This window comes from Rhincodon typus, chromosome 15 (assembly GCF_021869965.1).
Source record: "Rhincodon typus isolate 14 chromosome 15, sRhiTyp1.1, whole genome shotgun sequence".
In the NCBI taxonomy this organism is placed as follows: domain Eukaryota; kingdom Metazoa; phylum Chordata; class Chondrichthyes; order Orectolobiformes; family Rhincodontidae; genus Rhincodon; species Rhincodon typus.
Window position 1 is genome coordinate 45,477,478 of NC_063346.1, and position 22,776 is coordinate 45,500,253.

Sequence of the window (22,776 nt, forward strand, 5' to 3'; positions counted from 1 at the left end):
CCAAATAGAAGCAGCTACACATCCTGCTGCAGTAACCACACTAAACACAAAGAGGAAGCAGCCTTTTTGGAAATGTAATAAAACATCCAACAAGAGCACTCCACACAATGTCATTGGTATGTTTTAATAAAATGCATTCATGTACTGCCATTATTGTTTGTATTTAGCAATCATTTTAAACTGCAAATGCCAAAAGCTGTCCAGTTCAAGATAAAGACAGAGCCACTGTAGCTAAGGAAATAAATAAAACAATTAAGCCTTTTACAACTGTTAGTGGCATCTGCCCATATTAAGAATAAACATATCACTACCTTACAGTCTGTTCTTAAATTTTTCAAAAAACGTTGTTGTAGGAAATGTTCTTTCCTGAACCACCTGTAAAGTTTAGCATATGAAACATAGCTCAAGTTAAGCCCATGACTGAAGCAAAGGACAATTGCATAACAATACATGGTTAATGAAAAGTGAAATATGTGGAATTTAATTGATGTCTCGAGTAATATCAATAAGCTAATCAAAAGGATTTACATGATTTAAAATCATCATCAAATCTGATTGGACTACCGCTGTGAAATCACTATGCTCAGACACTTAAAGTGGAGTCAAGATAAGTTTTTGGAAGATGGGTGTTAGGGTCCTTAATGCCAATAGGAGATGTGGTGTATACGAACTGTCCCTAAACTTCGCAGTCTTGATCAGTTCACAGTAATTACATTATTGCAATTAATTACTTGAGAATTAGAAAGCCACCTTATAGCTATCTACAATATTCACACCATGTAACATGAAGAATTTATATCTTTGTTAACCTTTTCACTACTGGCTATCTACTAGATCAGTGGTTCTCAAGCTTTTCAAATGGATATTTTTGGTTGGTTAATTCAGTTGAGGGCGAGATGGTTCAGGCATGGTACAGAATTATGCCAATGATGTGGTTCAATTTTTCTACTGCGATGTGGTATTTCATGGAAATCTGCTTTGTTAACTTAGCTACTGCTTACTATGGAGTTTTGCAGCCCCACTCATATCCATTTATCTTTATCTTAGAGAGAGATAATCTATGGTACACACAGTGAACACATGCTATATAATCACTTTGCAAACTGTTTGGAAATCTCAAGATGGATTTTATACTACCCTCTTCAGAATTTGAAGGCAGGGGACCAAAATCTAAGAACATCCCACTGTTTTGAACTTTGAAATGCCAAACACAATGGACAGGATTTAAGTAAAATGCACAAAATGTGGAGGTGGACTTTTCATGGTGACTAACATCCTGACTCCGTCAGTGAGAGAGCTTACCTGATCCAGCACCAGCCCAAAGTTATTGAAGTGCTGATTCAGCAGGCTTCTCATCCCATCAGGTGTTTTTCTACTAAAAGTCTATCATTCCATCTGAAGCTGCCAGTCAGTTGGGGTATGGCAGCCAGCACTGGGAGCTGGAAAACATTGTTGCAGTCAGTGAAGAGCTGCATCAATGAGAAGGTGCTCATTCAGAAGTGGAAAAAGAAGTACATATGTTGGGTAGAGAGTTATTTTCATGTGAACACCTCCCTCCCCATCAGTGTCCCTAGCCTGGGTAAATTGGAGGCTCTCCCTCCAGCATCACCTACCAAATCCAGGTTAGGAAAGCAGATAAATTTGGCCACTAGGGGGTTGAGGTTGTTAATTGACCATTTAAGATCTTGAATTAGTGGTGTGTTGGGAAGGTTGTCCAGAATGTGATTGCTGAAGTGGCAGGAATGGGACATGCATCTCATCGACGTCAACTTCCAAACTACTCCTGTTCCATCATCTCGAGGGAGAGAAAATCCTGCAGTGAGGCAGTTGGCGGCAGATCAGTTATGCTGTTTTTCATCAGTTAGGCATGCTCTCACACAGATAATCTTACGTATATTACGGGTGGGAAATCACTGCAAGTGTGAACTGATAAAACTACAGAGAATCTTGTCATTAGGGCAACAAACTCCATAACCAATTAAAAGATGGCGGAATTAACAGAAATTTAAATTAAAGTGAGCACATCCACTATTAAAGCTAGCACAGGAGGGAAAGATATTTGAGCGAAAAAGTTTTTTTATTTTTAAAAATTTCCAGCAATTGAAGTATTTTGCAATAAAACTCCACATTTCATATTGAGAGGATTCTTGATGCTTATTTTGTTTAAAGGGTATATATATATATATATTAGAATATAGACACTAAATTTGGTTCATTTCACTTTCACCACCCAAACATTGTGACTTCATGCGATTCAGTACAATAGTGACCCACGCTGTCACGGCCACTTTGTGAACTTAACGGTGGAATAGCACAACTTAGGCAGTAACTTGAATTTGAGTATATTTTGGCTCTGCTCACCATAGCACATTAACCTCATTGTTACTTTTGACAGGGAAATCTACACATTAGGTTAATGAGTAAGTAGTGCTTTGCGTTTGACGTATAATTATGGTTTATGTCTGTGTAATAGCACCATCTGGTGGCCAAGTGTTTTACAAGCAGGTGAAGAACAGAAGTTGGAAACTCAAGCTTATGAATTGGTTCCAATGATACTAGAAGTGTTTACTTTTGTCTTATCTCGGAACATAACAGTATAATGAAATTTGTTGAAGTTGGTTGGATCACTGAGCTGGTTTGTTGTTCCGCAGACGTTTCGTTACTGTGCTGGGTAACATCCTCAGTGTAGCCTCCGATGAAGCGTCGGTGTGTTTTCCCACCTGGTTTTTAAACTCTGGAGTCCATTGAGCTGGATTGCCTCACTTCCGGTTTTCCTTCGTAGTGGAGTGTATATGGGGTTGAGTTCTGTGTGTTTATTAATGGCTTTCTTCGTGGAGTACCAGGCTTCCAGGAATTCCTGTGCCCGTCTCTGCTTAGCTTGTCCCAGTCGAATTGGTGGTTCTCCTTGTCCATGTGGATTGAGATGAGAGAGTATTGGTCTTGAATACTCACATTGGTTGAGCCAACCAACCTCAACACCCACAACCTGAGCTACAAATCTACTCCAAAACCTTAGAGTATAATGAAATGTATACATTAGTTAGGCACTCACTTGCATTAAAAAAAAATTTAAAGGGATATAAACTAGAAAACTACAGACATTTTAAGTGTTAACACTATTAAATTAATGTATTTTCTGTCCAACTTTCTTTGAGATGGAAAGCTTCACGTCTCTTAACACAAAGAAACAGGCAGGCTGTCCAAACTAAACTCTAGTATGGTATAATTCAAAGATCAGGAGGTCTGGATTGACAGGACAGTCCATATCATGAAATATCCACTAATCCATACATTTAGTTCATTGGTGGATGTTGCAATTTATAATCTCAATTTTTTGCGAACCATAGCAATGCTATGAACATGGGAAAGCAAACAGTCATATCCAGGAATCGTGGTAAGATTACTTTAAAATATCCTAAAACTAGACCCAGCGGAAGGACCTTTGCACCCTCTACTGTGCTTTTGTGATTTTACAACTCTTAACATCAGCAATTTGCACAGCTGTAAAGCATAGTTTACGATGTAGGAATTTGCTTTTAAAAAAGGCAAAGTTAACTGCACTTTCAAATTAAAGAGTAACAATAAAAAAAAGACATTAATTCATGAATCTGCCTGTTTGTACAAGAAGCCCACTTAGAAGATCCACAGAACATTGACTTGATAGACGATTTTTTTTGTTGAAATATAGTCTGTTAAACCCAGACATACATTACTGTTGATCTGATTTTAACAATAAAACAGGAATTATTAAAAAGATAAAACAAAATAAACTAAGCTACATATAATTTGAAACATGTCTGAACAAATAGTAACAATACTATATTCCATTTGCCCAACAGCATCCCTTTACAGTACTTAGCACTATCACATGTATGGGTTTGACTTAACTGGTATTTTCGATTCCTCGTCTTCAGAGTTTGATAGTTTCTACCTCAGTACTTACATAACTGAGTGGTTTTGAATAACTTTCAGGATTCTAATAAAAAAATTTCTGGTCTTGAACTTCTAAACTAAAATTGAGGTATCCTATTTCCTCAGTTTTTTGAACCAAATTATTTCTCCAGGAGAAACTGTTTCATACATCTAACTTCTATTAACTGAAATTGACTAATGCTCTTCAATGTTTGTTCACACGTAAAACCCTCTCAATGCAAATTCCCATTTGCCCTCCAAGAACCGGCTTTTATACTGTTTCTAATAAAAGGCGCCAGAAAATTTGACAAGTGAATCATTAAACCCCTTCATTTTCTTTTATTCATTCACGGGATGAGTGCGTCGCTGGCTAGTCAGCATTTATTGCCCATCCCTAATTGCCCAGAGGACAGTTAAGAGTCAACCACATTGCTTTGGGTCTGGAGTCACATGTAGGCCAGAACAGGTAAGGATGGCAGCTTCCTTCCCTAACGGACATTAGTGAACCAGATGGGTTTTTACGACAATCAACAATGGTCATCATTAGATTCTTAATGCCAGATATTTTATTGAATTCAAATTCCCCCATCTGCGGTGGCGGGATTCAAACCTGGATTTCCAGAACATTATTTCGGTCTGTGGATTAATAGTCCAGCGATTATACCACTAGGCTATTGTCTTCCCTAAACACAGACCTTCTCAAATACACAGACCAAATCCCACATGCAACTTTTCAAAATCCAAATTCTAAAATAAATGATATTATTTATATCAATGACACTTTACATTACAACACAATTACTTGTGATCTGCAAATGTGACTATTGGCCTGTGCCTATAGTTGTAAGAAGTACATTACAGACACTAAAACCTACTGCAGTGTCACATCTCACTAGGATAGTACACTAGAAATCAAGCCCTGCTATTCTTGCAGTTGTCATAAAAGTTAAAATCCCCAAGCTACCTGGTTTGCAAAGCCAGGTTGATAGAAAGCATGGACCAGGTTGTAGCACATTACAAGAAATCACTATTCATTGCAGGTAATTAGATTCTAGTTACAGGTAAACAAACAAACATTAACTGAACTCTACAAATTAAAATTCCAAACCCCTTATAAATTGCCCCTTGCACACACAAACATGGAAAGAAAAACAACGTATGGCTGGAGGGGAACCTGAGAAAATAGTTCATCTTGGTTCATACAATCCGTTGGGTTGATTTTTGCTGAGTGGAAGGCTTCTCCTTGACCTTTATTTGTCCAAATGCTTCAACTAGGTTGCAAGAGGCAGCGGGTGGCTATTTCACTTATGAAATGTCTCAGACTTATCTAATTCAAAGTCAGATCTTGCAGCATTTTCTGAAGGAAGGATAAGATGACTTTCTTCAGGTTTAAAGTCACTTATTGTAGAGAAAGAAGACTTTTTTTTGTTGCTGCAGATTTCTCTTCTGTTTGGACTAGCTTCTTTCTCACTTGCTCACAGCCCAAACTGTTCAACTAACTGATAACCAATCACCTTTTGCTGGCAGACAAAGGATCTTTGTCATTAGTTAGTGGACCAGGGACCAATTGCCAAATCAGCTTCACTTGTAAACAACTCTTCAGCTCCAGGACAGTTAAATTTGAAAGGCCAACAGCGAGGTAACAATAATGTTGATAGGAAAGTCACTATGGAGAATAGAAAAAAAACTTTTGCCAGAGATTGGATGGAAGATATAATAAGTGAGACCCAAAACTATTTGATGTTAGCATATTGAAGGACTCGCTGTGTGTAAGTATTTTCATGAGATGAAGTATGCAGGTGTATATAGAGTCAATAGCAAGATTGGAATAATGATGGACAGCAGCATAAAATCCAGAAACAGCAAGATTTTGCCCTTCTGCTAGTAATGTCCTCAAAAACATCTACCAAGATTGTGAAACATGATTTCTTCTTCATAAATTCATGTTGAATCTATCCAAATCAACTATTTTCTAAGTATCCGATAGTCACACCCTTCAAATCGCCCAAGTACTGAAACCACTTGATTTTATACTAACAGATCTAATTTCCTGTATTTTTCCTCCTCCTGTTCTTTTTGCCGCCTTCCAATCTATAGGCAGCATTGCAGAATTAATAGAACTTTGAAAGATGACAACCAATATATCCACTATCTCTGCAGCCCTCTCTTTGAATAATCTGGGGTGAAGGTTAAAGATTTATCAACTATTGCCCCTTTTTTTTCTAATACTGCTTTCTTAGTAATGTTAATTTTTCAGTTTCACACTCTTACCAGACCCTTGAATCTTAATTATTTCAAAGAGACTTTTTGTGATCTTCCCTTTGAAGAGAGACACAGTATTTGCCAGTTCTCTTCCATTTGTTTCCTATTATAACTTCTCCTAGGCCCGCCTGCAATGAACCCATGTTTTTTTTTCCTTTCTATATTCCTACAGAAGCTCTTACAACATAATTTAACATTTCTTGCAATTTTACATTCATTCTATCAATTTTTTGGTCCTCTTTTGCCAAGTTCTAAAATTCTCTCAATTTTCAGACTTAAAGTTGTCAAAACAAAAAGAAGTGCGAACCTCCTTCTTTGATCTAATATGATATTTAGATTTCCCTTGTTAGCTAGGGAACTCAATTTGCTGGATGAGAATTTTTTGCCTTGAAGGAATGCATGAATTTTGAAACAAACTACCTACTGTCAAAACCTTTTAATGTACTTCTTCAATTCATCTACTTCCTACTCAAACTTCATGATTGCCCTAGAGTTATAGAACTCTATGTTCTGGTTAAACTACATTTTTTTTCAAACAAATGAAAAGTTCTATTACCATGGGTTCTATTTCCTAAAGATTCTTTTAAAACAAGACTATTAATCAGCCCTTTCCCATTGTAGATTATGAGATATAAGCTTGTGCCTTAGTTGGTTTCTCAACATATTGCTCTACAAAACCCTCTTGAATATGTTCTAGGAATTCTTTGTCCACAGCATTATTAGATTTACCCGGTGTATGCAGATCTAATTCCCATCATTACTGGATTCTCCTTGCTAGATGCACTTCAAATTTCCTGAATTACAATCAGTCTCTATATCATTGTTGTTTGGTGGCCTATAAAATCACTCCTACATCAGTCTTTGCTGCTCCTTGCTGATTCTTAGTTCTACTCGAAAAGATTTTACATTCTGTTCTTCAAATCAGAGATCCTCTTTGATTCCATCTCTGATCAGCAATACCCTACTTCATTCTCCTTTTCAGTTATACCTCACAAATGTCAAATATACTTTACTATTCAGTTCTCACTTTTGGTCAAGCTGAAGCCATGTGTTTGGAATTGCAATTAAATCACATCATTTTACTTTTACAAGTACAATTAATTCACCCATCTTGTTGTGAATGGTGTGTGCTTTCAGATGGGACTTTACATTTGTCTTAACTATTTTGTAATTTGATTCTGATATTTATTTCTAACACATGCTACTGTCAATTACTGTTTTTCTACTGCAGCTTTGTTTTATTCTATCAGAACTTTCTCTTAGGTTCCGATCCTCTGACAAAATAAGTTTAAATCCTTCCCAATAGTACCAGTAAATGCCCTTGCAACAATATTAGTCCTTATCCTACCAAGGTGCAACCTGTCCTCCATATACAGGTTCCAATTCCCCAAACACCTAAAATGCTCCTTCCTCCACCATTTTTACAATAACACATTCACAACTTTTTACTTCTATCTTGAGAGCATATTATAATGGAAGCAATCCTGAGATGACTGTCTTAAAGGTCTGGCTCTTCAGTCTTGGTTAGTTCCTTGAATTTTACTTTCAGAATCTCATTCCTTTTACTCATATTAATGACAATATGGATCACAACAGTAACCCCTCCCTGCAAAATTATGTGCTGCACTTCATGACATCGTAGCATCAGAGCAGCAACCTAGCATGCTAGAGTCATATCTACAGCCTGTTTGATCCCCTCATCAAATTGCATACTATTTCCCTTCCATTCTTTTCACCCCCACCTCTAACACTTGTGCAGCAGAGCCACTTGAAGTGCAAACTTGGCTGTTCTACTTTCCATTGATAAACCATTGGCATCAACAGAAACCAAAATGGAAAACTGGTTAATGAGTGAGATAGGCTCAGGGGGCTCATGCACTACATGTCTAACTTTTCTAAACTGCCTACCAGTCACCCTTTCCCTCTGTTTGTCAGCTCTTAAATTGTTATGCGACCACCTAAAAATGCAATGCACATGGTTCTCAGCTTCGCAGTTGCACCAAACTCCAGCCACTGCTTAGTTTAAAATAAAAAATCTGGAACTAAATTTTTGCAACAGTTCACACTCACTATGTATGAGATTGTCTGGGCCACAAAGTGTCCACGACTCCCCACATATCATAGGATAGGCATTCTACGCTGCCAAGCTGTCCTTCCATAACAGAAGGTAGACAGCAGGGAGGCTGGAAAAACACAGCAAGCCAAGGCAGCATCTGGAGGTGGTCAATTTTTTGGATATTATCCTTCTTCAGAACATCCAGTCCTAAAGAAGGGTAGTACCCAAAAAATTGATTTCTCTTTCTCCAGATGCTGCCTGACTTGCTGATTTTCCATCCTCCAGCTTGTCTACCTTGGATTCCAGCATCTGCAGGTTTTTGTCTCTTCCATAACTGAAGCCTATTTGCTTTAGAATGGAGATGAGACAGCAGGAAGTAAAATTACTCACTAATCAGCTCCAACAAACCTAGTTCCATCTCTGCTGTCTTGGTTCCTTCTCTCACCTGTTTCTCAAGCTGATGCTAAGTACCTACCCTTAGGGTCCTCACATTACCCACTCCTTTAAGTACTGCTGACTATATTTCTGCGGCCTTCTCTCACTTGCTCCTCTACATGTTACTGACAGACATTTGAGGGGTTCTCCTTCATTATCCACCTGCAATCAAAAGACAGCTTGAGATAAACAGGATGTCTTTGAAAGGAGTGCATACAGGTAGTTCTCCTATAACGTGTTGTGATCTTACACTATAGAAAATTACATCACAGGGAAATCACTATACCTGTACAGCAGGAAGTTCACATTTTTATCCAAACAACGTCCACTATTCATCAATCACATTACAGTCAATTCACATTACTGAAACACATACTATAGCAGAACTACTTTTAATATTGATTAGGAAGCTTCCGATGGAGTTATTTTGGCAATGTGTCCATTTTAACAAGTTGATCAACTTTAGGCCTTAGTTCTATCCATAGGGATCATGCACATGCTTGGAGTACAGCACCCTTTCTATTTTTATTTTGAGTCCGGTTTTCAGGGTGCATTTCTCTCAGTTGGGGTCATTAGTATTTCATTATGTTCATACTTTGGAAGTAGGGTTGGGTAATTTATATGAAGGCTATATAAATGATCTGATTGAGCACAGCATGGATTTGTGAATAGGAATTTGTTGATGAACATGGAGCTTTTTGAAGTTGGTATAAATAACTGATAAAAAGCTGATGACATTGTACGGATGTACGGAAGAAATTTCACAAGTCGTCCCACACAAGGCTGGCTTGCAAGATTAATCCATAGCATTACATTATCTCCTGTCCTATGTGCTTTAAATGATTGGCTAACAATTAAAACAGTAGGAACAAAGGGATCATTCTTACATTGGCAGGCTGTGACTAGTGGGGTATAACAGGGATCAGTACCTGGGACCCCCAGCTGTTTACAACAGACATCAATGAGCAGCAGAGGGATCCTAATGTAATATTCCCAAATGTGCCAATGATAGAAAGCTATGCGGAGATGCGTATTGTGAGGAAAAAAGAAGAGAACTGGCAAGATAATGATGGAATATCATGTGGGAAAAACGTGGCGTTATCCATTTTGGTAGAAGAAACAAATGTGCAGAGTAGTTCTTTAAAAGGTAAGTTGGGAAGTACAGATATAGAAAAAGGCCTGGGTGTCTTTGTCAGTAAGTCATTGAAGGCCAACATGCAGATGCAAACTATTAGGAAGGCTAAAGGAATGTTAGCCTTTATAGCAAGAAAATTTCAGTACAGAAGTAATGAGTTCTTGTTTCAGTTGTATAGGAACTTGGTCTAACCATTGTATGCAGTTTTAGTCTCCTTCTCTCAGTCACTATTGCCATATATTATTGCAAAGTGCCTTCACTTTGCAGCGATGGTTCACCAGACTTGCTCATGAGATGACAACTGTGCTAAGAGGAGAAACTGGACAAGCTGGGCTATTTTGAAGAACGAAAGATGATCTGTTCAAATTAATACCATAAACAAGATTATTGCAAGTAAGATGTCCCTGCTGAATTCAAGAACCAGGGGCACAAGTTAAAAATAAGCATAATTCCACTTGTGTTTGTGATAAGGATAACTATTTTTTTTAAAAAAAAAACATGGTTGTGAGCCTTTGGAATGCTCTACCACAAAGGACTGTTGAGACTCAGTCTTTGAGTGTGTTTAAGGTAGAAATTGATGGATTTCTGATCGCCAGGAGCATACAGGATTATGGGAACGGGCTAGCAAAGAAGCATTGATGTTTAGGTCAGTATTGGCCACACTGAATGGCAGGACAGGCTCAATGGGCTGAATGTCCTACTCTTGTTCTTTTGCAAAGCAAATGGTCAGCCTTTGAGACAACTGATTTAGCTGTAAGCACACGACAGGTTTGGGTTAAAACAATGAGAAAAAAAATTTACATTGCACCTTTCATAACCTCTGGATATGCCAAAAAATCTTCACAGACATATGTATCATTGTCTCTTGTGATGCAGTGGTAGTGTCCCTACCTCTGGGCTGGGAGGCCTGGGTTCAAGTCCCACCTGCTCCAATGATGTGTAATGACATATCTCAACAGGTTGATTAGAAAACAATGGTTATTTTTAATAAAGTCATTAACATGCACACAAAGTACCTATATCAATTGCTTTTCCATTTGAAGCCAAAGATCTTGGAATCACCTTGTTTAAAATTCAGTGTCAAAATAAGTTTTTCCAAGGTGGCCATAACAATTTTGATCTATACACAAACCAAATAAAACACCAGCTTCATTCCAAATATAACATGGTACATCTGCCAACATAAACTGTCCAAGCTAACCTGTGGATAGAGTTCAATCTCAGCAAGGTTTAAAACGTGCACAAAAAACGCAAAATACTGAGGATGTGGCAAATTCAAACAAAGAAAATTGCTGCAAGTGTGCAGGTCAGGTTGCATTTGTGGAGAAACAGAATTAAACATTTCAGTTCAATGGCCTTTGAGCACTGGAAGCAAGAGAACAAGAAGAGTTCTCTTATAGGATGGAAGGCACTGTCTCTTGCCTTTCACCCTATCAGACTTCCCCTTTTGCTCTTCCCTACCTCTTCCTTTCTTGGAGCTTTTCTCAAGTTCTGACTAACTGTCACGAATTTGTTCTCTCTCTCTCTATGTTCAGCATTTTTTTTGCTATTATTTAGAATGAAACGGTTCTTAAAAAAAAAAATCTGACGATTGCACAGCCAAGTCCTGGTACCTACCAATTCAGGGCTCCAGATGGGTAGTTTCAGGCCAATGACAGCATTACTAATTAAGGCACCAATACTTGAATCAATGACTGACTTTGTAGGCTATCATGTGTACATTATCAGTGTTGGACTAACAAAAACAAATCCAAACTGATCTTGCACAATAGTCACTAGGGTCATACTTTTTTTTCCCCCAATCCAAAAATATCCTTAGTTTTCTAGTACTGTGAACGTCTTCAAATTTAGACTTTTATGAAAAAGTCTTCTTGTTTAAGCTAAAGGACAATCCAACTACTATCTTTAGGAAGAAAACAATGCATCTGCAATGCCTTTGGAAAGGTCACATTCTAACTGTCATTTTAAAGAGAGACACGAAAAATTAATCATCCAGTGCTAGCTACTCAAGTGAGCCAAACACAATTAGGTTTCAGGATTGGAAACACAAAAATGCAACACATTTTTAAACTTACCGTTCATTATTCTTTTCAGTCAATATGGGTAAGTGTTGATCAGAATTAAAAAGTGCAAAAACAAAGCACAAGTAATAGCTGGAACTGAAGTACCAACCTGTAGACTTTGTAGACACCTGATAATGTTGGTGTTTCCTCTAATGCAAATTTAAATTGCCAATCCTCTTCCCACCCTTCACCCTCTGCAAATTTAAAGCAAATCTTTAATTTATCAAGCTTTCTTAAAGCACACTAACTGCTCATACACATTTTTTCCACTGATGCACACTAAATTCTCAAATGTACACTGAGACCAATCATTAGTTGTCTCCAATCAATAATGCTAGTTTAGTCATAGCAATGGTAAAATTTAAAAGTATCTGATGCTTTTACAAACATTTCTCAATAATCATCATTTTCCTAGCCAGTTTTCTGTTGCAGGAACATTTCCCTCGAGCATCTTTTGAGTTTTCAGTAGAAATCAAGACTCCAACTGACATAAACATGCTTAAAAATTTGGAGTCTCAACATTTTAAGCTACACTTTTTTTTGCAACTGTGTAGTGGTGGTATCTTGTTTGTAAATAACTATGGCCAACATTTAATAACAATATTTCAATGTTATACAATCCATTATGAAAATAGGTTTCAAGCCACATGCAGTAAGTGTATGAACATATAGAATTTACAAGTGTAAAGTAATTAATTTGCATATGTAATTCCATTAAAATGAAGACACACAAGTGAAAGGCAGGTAAATTGTTTATTTACCAGCTGTACAGCACTACATTAATTAAATGCTTTACCCTAGCTTTCGTAACCCCATTTAAAGAGTATTTTTACATTGTTTCCTCATCAGCTTGACTCCCTTTCCTTCACAAACAGTACAGCTAAATATAAAAAAAACAAAATCAACCCAGAGTCAGAGCTAAAAAGGGGGCAGAAAGCAGATTTAATTGCAATTCACCTAGAACAGAAAAAGAATTTCATGTTGAGTCAGCAAATAAAGCTTCTGACATACTTTTGTGGCACAACTTTCATTTCTGCAACAGCGCAAACCTCTTAAACTTCACATTACTTTATTTTGCAACACAAAGCACATGGATATACTCACTCTTCAAAACTCTGCCTCGTCCTAGTTTTAAAGGATTAGTTCCATTATGCCCTCTTACAAATACATCAGATACATAATGAGGTTCAGAGAAGCAAAAAAAATATAGTTAGGTGGGAGATAGCCAACCTATAGTGGAAATATAAGTAATTAAAATTTACAACATTAAAATCTGCAACTTTAAAGGGATTTGTAGTATGCTGTGAATGTGCTCATTACAATTTGACATCTTCTGCTCTGAACAGCTCAATTTGCAAATTAATTTTTACATGATTCTGCACATATTCACAAACACTGAAGAGTTTGACTCTTTGTGACAAATGTAATTTGTAAACGTCTCAAGCAGTGGTTAAAATGTTACTCTCCTGCACTTTGATACATAATCACTAGAAAAGATTAAAATGTAAAAAACTTATCTACAACAAGCATGACCATTTTTGAGATGCCCTGTACAAAAAAAAAGGAAAACACACAACAAACAGTGTTACTATGGATGGTCAGTTGTAAAATAATTCACGTGGCTTGAACTTAATTTAACAGTAACACGATGATTTTCAATCAGTGATTTGCATTCTGAGACGCCCTAATGTAGCGGAAGAAACCAGAAGTTGTGTATTATCATTTACAATTGGGTTGCACAAAAACATGACTATACGTCCAAAAATTCACAATTCTTCTGTATTTAAAGTTTACTACAAGTCAAATTTCCACCTGCTCAGCTCGAGTATAGCAAGGTGTTATGGTAAAAATAGCCTATGTTCTTTGCAACATATATATATATCACAATTTTTTGTGCCATTGGGAAACATTCCTCTTATGCAAAAAGAGCTATGGCACAGATACTGTACACAGTTTTTTTTAAGGGCAGGAACTATTTTACTGCTCTGTGTACATAACGTGTACAAAGCATCTCATGGTATTTCATTTTGTTTCTGAAAAATCATTCAGAAAAATTGTATTGGGTATAATTTTTGTAACAAATAAAATAATTTCTGATTCATAAATAGCATTCTATGCTATAAAAGGGAATCTAGTCTAAACTCATTTCAGCTTCCTGGATGAGAAATTCTCTCTAGTACTCAGAAGGTTAAATGGTCTAAATCATTTCATATAAGCACGTGTCAAAGCAAAAATACATGTAATTTTATTTGCAGGACCACATTATTAGCATGCCTTCCTCCATCACCGGTCCATCATACTAAGGATCATCTCAGGTGTGATATCTCCATTTTGAGCCTCAATTCCTGATTGAACCTGCACATCTTCAGCCTCAGGCTCTTTCTTTATTTCAACAATTATGTTTTCAATAGTTGTAGTCCCTGATTCTTGCAACTGTTGAACTGCTCCTAAGATGAAAATATAACAACATCAATATCAAACCGAAAAATTAGAAATGCACTTTTAACAGAGCAGGCAATTCTATGCTGATCAATTATGCTCCATTTCAACTGAGGATTAGCAAATAGGAAATAAACAACATTACATCAAATACTTTAGGCTCTCCAAAAATATTATACCTGTTGATATCTTACAAGTACCCTGATTCCTATTTGATTTAAACCAATTCACGTAATAAGTCTCAGGTTCAATATTGCATACTTAGTACATTTAGTTTACCACAAGTCTCTCAAGTTAGACCTCGGTAGAGTTTTCTAAAGATCAAATTATAATCAATTTGAGGACCCCCAAACATTCAGGAAGATAAGAAAGTGCAGAAATACAGGCAAATTTCACAATTACAAAATATTAGAACAATAAAGATAGGGGATTGTGACTTCCAATTGCATACGTAGAATGTCTATAGTGTGGAAGCAAGCCATTCAGCCTGTCAAATCCAAGACAACCCTCTGAACAGCATCCAACCGCTATCCTGTCCCTGTAACACTGCATTTCCAATGGCTAATCCACCTAGCCTGCACATCAATGGACTGTGGGAGGAACTGGAGCACCTGAAGGAAACCCATGCAGACATGCAAATTCCACAGAGAGGGAGGCTGGAATCGAACCTAAATCCCTGGCGCTGAGAGGCAGCAGTGCTGACCACTAAGCCACCATGCTGCCCAATGCATGGACAAAGTGTGAAAGGTTGAAAGGCATTAACATTTTTAAAAAAAGTATCCAGTACTGCTTTTTAAACTAACATGTAACAAGTCCTACAAGACTGGGGGCAATGCTGGAACTAATTTAAGGAATGAAGCCAGGCAAGTGGTAGAAGTAACAGTGGGAGAGCATTTTGGGGACATGGATCATAAAACTCAGATTTAAGGCAGTCACGCAAAAAGTCAAAACATGGACCAAAATGAAGGTCCTGAATGGGGAAGGCTGATTTTAATATAACAAGACAGCATCCAGCCAAAGTGGTCAAGAAGCAGCTGTCTGTAGAAAAAAGAACAGACCACTGGGAATCTTTCAAAAAAGGAAATAGCGAACATGCAAGGCCCTTAAAGATGAGCCAGATGTTCACAGAACCTTGGATGCCAAGTAACATACAGGATTGGATAAGTAATAAAACAAGCTCCTATTAAATGTTAGGGCTCAAAACACCAAAATCCCTAGAGTTGTACAGCTAGAGCAGGGGGCTAATTTTAAAAATTAGCAAAGTGAAGAGGGGGCATGAATACTCCTGGATAAAATAAAGGAAGTCCAAATGCATTTTTAGTAGTATATTCGGGTCAAGGAGGATAATCAGGAAAAGATTAGGGCCCATTAAAGGCCAAATAAACAAACTGTGTATGGAGTTGGAGATGTACATTACATCCATAGTCCCCAGAGAAAGTTATGTAGGTACAGAAATCAAGGGAAGAGAACTGTGATGTACTTGAAAACATTACTATTCAGAGCACAGATCAGATTTAGTGGGCTTAAAATGGAACTACTCCAAGCCCGATGAGATGAATCCCAGGCTCCTGTGGCAGGCAAGGAGAACGCAGGAGCCCTGACATTAATTTTCAAATCCTCTCTGGACACAGTAGAGATGCCAGAAGATTGAAGGCAAGCTAATGTGGTACTATTATTCAAGAAGGGTTTGGATAAACTTGGGAACTAGAGACCAACAAGTCTCAGTGGCAAGGGAAACTGTGGAAAAAAATTTTGAGGGATAGAATTAATCTCCACTGAGACAGGCAAGAACTAATCAAGGGTAGTTAGCATGGATTTGTTAGGGGGACTCATGTCAGACAGGTTTGATTGAGATTTCAAGGAGATTACTCAGGTGTGTAGATGAAGGGTAGTACAATGATATAGTCTATATGGACTTCAATAAGACTTCTGACAAAGTATTGCATGGAAGGCTGGTCAAGAAAGTGACAGCCAATGGGATCCAGGGCAATTTGAATCCACAGTTAGCTGAGTGGTGAGAGGCAGAGGGTGAAAGTCAAAGGTCATTTGAGACTGGAAGCCAGTGCCTAGTGATGTATCACACCGTTCAGTAGGTTTGGTAAATTCGCAGAAAACGTGAAAATTGGTGGTGTGGTAAATAGGGAGGAGAAAGCCTTGGACTACAGGACAAAATAGTCAGGCTGGTCAGACAGGCAAATGGAATTTAATCCTAAAAAGTGAGGGGTGATGCATTGTGGGAGGACTAACAAAGCAAGGGGGTACAGACTGAATGGTAGGACCATAGGATCAGAGAGATCTTTGTGTACATGTCCACAGATCCTTGAAGGCAATAGGACAGATAAATAAAGTGGTTTGGAACACATGAGATATGCGTGTTTATTTGCAGAGGCACTGAATATAACAGTAGGGAGGTTATGATGGAGTTGTATATTGTGTTAGTTAGGCCACAGCTGGATTATTGTGCAGTTCTTGTTGTCACATGAAAGGAAAGATGTGACTGTGCTAAATGGGGTGCAGATTCGTCAGGATTTTGCCCGGGCTGAAGCGTTTCAGTATGGAGAGACTCTAGATAGACTGGGGTTGTTTTCCTTGTAACAGGTAAGGCAGAAAGCAGACCTGATTGAGGTCAGCAAAGTTATGAAGGCCATAAAGAAGGTAAACAGGGGAAAACAAAAAATTCTCCTTCGTGGAACAGTTAATAATTGGGGCCAGAGAATCAAGCTAAGGGGTGGGAGATTTAATAATTTTCTGACCCAGAAGATCTCTGGAACTCAATGCCCCAAGAGGGTGGTAGAGACAGGAACCCTTAAGGCATTCAAGTAGAATTTAGATATATACTATGGCACTTCAACCGTTCAAAGTCATGGGCAGAGTTCTTGAAAATCGGACTAGAGTAGATAGGTGCTTGCTAACCAGCGTGGACACAATAGGCCAAAGAGCATTCTTCTGTGCTGTAGACCTCCAACTCCACGGCAACGAGGGATGGACAACAAATGCTCACCAGGCCAGCATATCCAATGAATAGATTAAAAACAAGCTCAACTACATTTATTCCTCAGAATTATTACTAGATTTATGTATGCGCGTACAGAACCTTCTGTGTCTAAATCGAAGTTGAGTGTTTCTTTTAAGAATACTGTTATACAATATTTCAATCATAAGAATGGATTCCATTATTCTACTGATTACAGACTTTTTAGGTGTTAATTATTCACTACTACAGTAATTTTTAATTTATATTTTTGCACTTAAACATATTAAGAACAGTACATGATTCCAGAGTCATGGATCAGAATGCTTATTTCACCTAAAACCGGTCAGCAGCTGAGATCCTAAATTAACACTGTACAACAGAATTACCCAATAACAAACTAGTCAAAACACAAAGCTTTACCAATCGAAGCCAAGTAGAGTTCAATTTCTAGCCCAGATCAATGGATAACTGCACTGGTTTAAATGAACCAAACAAATCAGACCCATCATCTTGATCCGCCATCAAATAAAAACCAAAAGAACTGCGGATGCTGTAAATCAGGAACAAAAACAGAAGTTGCTGGAAAATCTCAGCAGGTCTGGCAGCATCCGTGAAGAGAAAAATCAGAGTTAATGTTTCAGGTCCAGTTCTGAGGAAGAGTCACCGGACCCGAAACGTTACCTCTGATTTTCTCTTCACAGATGCTGCCAGACCTGCTGAGCTTTTCCAACAACAACTTTTTTGTTCTTGATCCATCATATCTGGGTCAGCAGTATTGCACTAATACTGGACTTTGGGGACACTATGCTAGGAAGAAAATACGAACACAGAATAACATTTAGCCATTGCTAAGAATCCTGACATTATCTGATATTTACAGAAATCACAATGAGCACTTAGTGAAGGCAAGGTGTGATGATCCTGCTGTTGCAGTCATGAGATGGGCCAAAGGTGCAACTAAAACAAGGTCTGCACTTATGACAGCCTACAATTTTAAATGCATAAAATGTTACACTACCAGTATTTTTATTGGATTGATTGGCTTTGCCAGGTGGTCTACCCCTTCGCTTTTTGGCTGGTGTAGGTACGGGGATGACTTCTGCAATAGGCTGCTCCTCTTCTTCCTCTTCCTCAGGTTTGCTCACAACTGGCTCATCCTCTTCATCACCATCTAGTTCAGGTTCAGCATTATCCTCATCATCTACAGAAGTAAATGAAAAAGCCATTCAGTATCAGAATAAGGTAATTATCTACCAGAACTAAGAATCCAACTCATTATTGTTAATAAGGCCAGGATCAGTCATCATATCAGTTTATTTTGTTCTTTATTAATCACCTCCTTCAACTCCTCTCTCTCACAATGGTTTCCCTCGTTACATGCAGAATGATATTATCACTCACTGTGAGGGGTAGCAGAAACGGTCCCCAATTACACTTCAATTTTTCACTTTGAACAGTCCGTAAACCAACACTAAAGAAGCACTGGTTAACATTAAATTGTTAGGGGGTACCAATCCCCCCCCAAACCTCAATTACTAGGACAAATATGGATTAACATTGATTAATGTTAATGTGATGAGACAGAAAGAAAACAAAATATTATGGTAAGATTTCACCAAAGAAAATAAAATAGGATATTTTAGTCAAGCTTTCAAGATAACTTCATTTTGTTATTTGTATTGGTTCCTTTAATTCAATTTCAGAAACTTTTATTTAATTGGTTAATATCCTTATTTCAAGTGTATATCCACTTCTAAAAGTCTCAATCAACTCTACACCTACAATCTTTAGCAGCTTTACATTTTTTTTTAGTCAAATCATTCTTTCTGGATACATTACCAATTCCATTTGATTTTTATTACTCGCGTTTCACTAATTTTGCCAGAGATATTGTTAAATTTTTTTTTTACAATGGCAGTAGGCAATACACTTATAATTGGGTGGCTTGTAACTTCCTGATGACTGTTGTCATCTAGCCACTTCCAATAACTGCTGCTGCTTCAGATAACTGAACACCTGCAGGAAGGCAACAGGATATAATGATGGAGGAAATGCCATGTAAAACATAATTCCTGACCTAGCCAAATGCATCTGCAATTCACAAACCAGGATACGGGTAAGTCAATAAAAGAACAAACAATGATAATTGGGAATTAAACTGTGTGAACAGCACATTGTTAATTTATCTACTCAATTCTGGTGAATAACCTAAACTAACCCAGTCTCTCATCGTACTCAAGATCTTGATCTTCATTAATCATCTCAGTTCGTCGTCAGTGGAATTGGCTGTAAAGCTATTACATCTTCCTTTAAGTGTGTACTGTCCCCATTCCTTCATTTTTCCCCATCCTATGTGCCAAAACACACCAACTCACACTTAATCCAAAATAAAGTTCCATCTGCCATTCTGTTAACTTATCAAAATCCTGTTGTAATTGTTGGCATCATCCTTATTGGGATTATCTGCAAGTTGATATTTTACTCTATTCCAACATACAAGTTAGGTATCAAAACATGGTTCTAGCAGTGAAGCCAATCTAAAAACAATCAAGAATACATGTCCTTGAGCCATTATTTTTATTCCAAGCTGACAATCACCATCCTATTCAATGAGCCTCAATTCTGGGAATGAGCCTTTTGTGTTACTTTGGTCAAGGACCTCTTAGAATCTACATGGACAGCATCCATCACATTCCCTTCAATCAATCTTCTGTTAAGTCATCAAAAAAAAAGTCTGTTTGGCTTCTTTTAATTAACTCAAACTGACCACAATCATCAAGCTTCCCATAGATTTTACAGCAAAAGGTGTCCAGCCAAGGAGCTGGTATAAATACAGGGCAATTAAAAAACTAAAAGAATATATTACCGCTATCAGTAGAGTCTCCTTTCTTGGACTGCATTTTCCGTTTCCTCCCACGTCCCTTACTCTTCTTCCGCTCTACAGCATCTCCTTCTTCACCTCCTGGCCCACTGCAATTCTCAGCATGTTTTGTCATTGTATTCTGCAGAATATGTAGTAAAGGTAAAACGATTGTGTAGAAAATGCTTACATGGCAAGATACTCAAAACATCAAGAAAACACTGAATATCAGAAATCCAAAATAAAAACATAATATTTTAGAACCATTCAGCCAAGCAGTATCCTTGGACACAGAAATAAAGCTAAATTTTCAGCTGATTGTGCTCCATGGCTTTTTTAACTTGGCAAAATAAAATTAATCCCTTTATTCATTAACAGGACGAGGAAGTCTCTGGCTAGGCAGCATTTATTGTCCGTCCCTAATTGCCCAGAGGGCAGTTCAGAGTCAATCACATTGCTGCGGGTCTGGAGTCACATGTAGACCAGACTAGGTAAGGATGGCAGATTCCTTCCCTAAAGGACATTAGTGAACCAGGTGCGTTTTTCCTGACTATCAGCAATCGATTCACGGTCATTGTTAGATTCTTAATTCCAGATATTTTACTGAATTCAAATGCCACCATCTGCCGTGGCGGGATTCGAACCCAGGTCCCCAGAATGTTATCTGGGTCTCTGGATCAACAGTCCAGTGATAATACCACTAGGCCATTGCCTCCCTTACAAAAGATTTATAACCACACAATAACCAAATAGATTTATGGTGCCTTCACAAAACTGAGTGACCAGTGAACAGCTTTAATAAACCAGAAAAAAGTCAGGATACTGTTTACATAATCAAAGTCAGAACTTATTTCTCAAAGGCAGGCTTTTAAAACCAATTCCATCTTCACCATGACTCTGACTTCACTATTCTTTGGGTTTTATGCCAAAAAAAAAATCACAAATGCCAAGATTGGCTTTGTGACAAGTATTCCAACACAGCAGCGGATAACAGCATGTAATTTCTCTGTCTCTCTCTCTTCTTCTCCCCACTCAATATTTGTGAAATCTGCACAGCAGTGCAGAAAGTGGTGTCTTTTTTTGGGGTGGGGGGAGAACAAGACAGAGAGAGAAAAAAAAGAGATTTAGGAGATGGAAGGTCATAAAAAAAAGAATGCTCATGCATCCATTCAAAAAACTTCCAACTTTCAAAAAGTTTCTGATCAACACACTTTTTCAACGAATTTCTAAATTAGATTTATTTGTTCTTGTCGTCATGAAATACAGACTCAGGTGTTGCCTCCTTCATCAATGAACTGGAAGGTTAAGTTCAGAATGAACTTACATACCAAAAGTGGGCAACAATCACAACTAAAATGATACAATCTTAACATGGGTTTCTCTTTCCTATTTATTTAGTGGCGGTTGTGTAATGATAATCTAAATTCTCAGATTTCATTTTCCAGATCAAAAAGGAAAATCACCAGTTAAATTTGAAGTGATTTAATGAATCTTTACATAATCACAACAAGTTTTTTAAATTCTACATTCCCAAGACATGATTTCTCCTCTCAACTATATTTATAAAAGGATACTGAAAATGGCCTTTTTGGAAAAAAAATCAATTTCATATTTCTACGCTCATCTTTAAATGACTCTACAAACTGGCCTCTTCCCCAACCCTACACCCCGAAGAACTATAACGTCCCTCAATTTTTTGTTCCTCCAACTATGGTCTTTTACACATATCTTCCTTCTCTGCAATACTGGTATAAATGACTTCAACTACCTAGGTCCCAGCCTCTAGAAATTCCTACCCAAACCTGTCTGTCTTTCTACGTTATTCTTCTCCAAGACTCTTAAATAATTGTCTTTGATGATTCCTACTAAATTTACTGGGATTGCCATTTTTTTGTTACAATGTCTCAAATATTTTAAGACATTTTCAAACGAAAGTTACGAGATAAATCCAAGTTTGAACCATCAACTAATAAGCAGTTCCACGCAAATATAAAATCAGGTACCTTACGAGTGAATGCTTTGCCACATTTTGTGCATACAAAAGTGGCAGGAATAAAATTAGGATCATGGTACCGCTTGAAGTGCATGTCCAATAGTTGTTTCTGCCGAAACGTTTTATCACACTGGCTACAGGAATAAGGCTTCTCTCCAGTGTGAGTTCGTTTGTGCATCACCATGTGACGTTCCTTCAGCGAGAAAAGAAAAAACAAATATTATCAAAAATACATCAAGGAATGTAGCAAGTCCTCAAAATTTAGGTGATGAAGCAGTTACTTTTGTCTCCTACCATGAACCCCACTCAATGGTTTGATCTGATCAAAAATACATCATGACATCTTGTTGCAATATTTAAAACTCCCACTTTCCAACCACCATCATAAGTAAATTAATGCCACTCCCATTTTTGCCAGAAAATTCACAATCTAAAGTGATTCAAACATTTCTCCTTTCTTCATCCTCCATAAACCCTAATTATGCTCAAAACTCAGCCATACCTATACAAGTCACTAACAAATTCCACATCCATACTCCCTTTACCGTGCCAATTTCACTTAGTTTTAATTTAAAAATAACCAGTGGCACCTCTTTAGTGTTACACAGGATAAAGGTTAGCTCATTACATAACTATTACTGAAAATT

General features: G+C 37.6%; 1 protein-coding gene across 3 annotated transcripts in view; it reads right to left on the reverse strand.

Annotated features, from left to right (window-relative positions):
- Positions 1–12,597: 12,597 nt before the first annotated feature.
- Positions 12,598–22,776, reverse strand: part of ctcf (CCCTC-binding factor (zinc finger protein)) — a 39,213-nt gene continuing 29,034 nt past the window's right edge. For all 3 annotated transcript variants that reach the window (XM_048606097.1, XM_048606099.1, XM_048606098.1), the window contains exons 8-11: positions 22,140–22,322; positions 20,143–20,278; positions 18,295–18,477; positions 12,598–14,310 (exon numbers count right to left, since the gene is read on the reverse strand). In XM_048606097.1, coding sequence (XP_048462054.1) covers positions 14,147–14,310; positions 18,295–18,477; positions 20,143–20,278; positions 22,140–22,322 — 666 coding nt within the window. In that variant the 3' untranslated portion in view covers positions 12,598–14,146. The remainder of the gene's footprint in view (positions 14,311–18,294; positions 18,478–20,142; positions 20,279–22,139; positions 22,323–22,776) is intronic.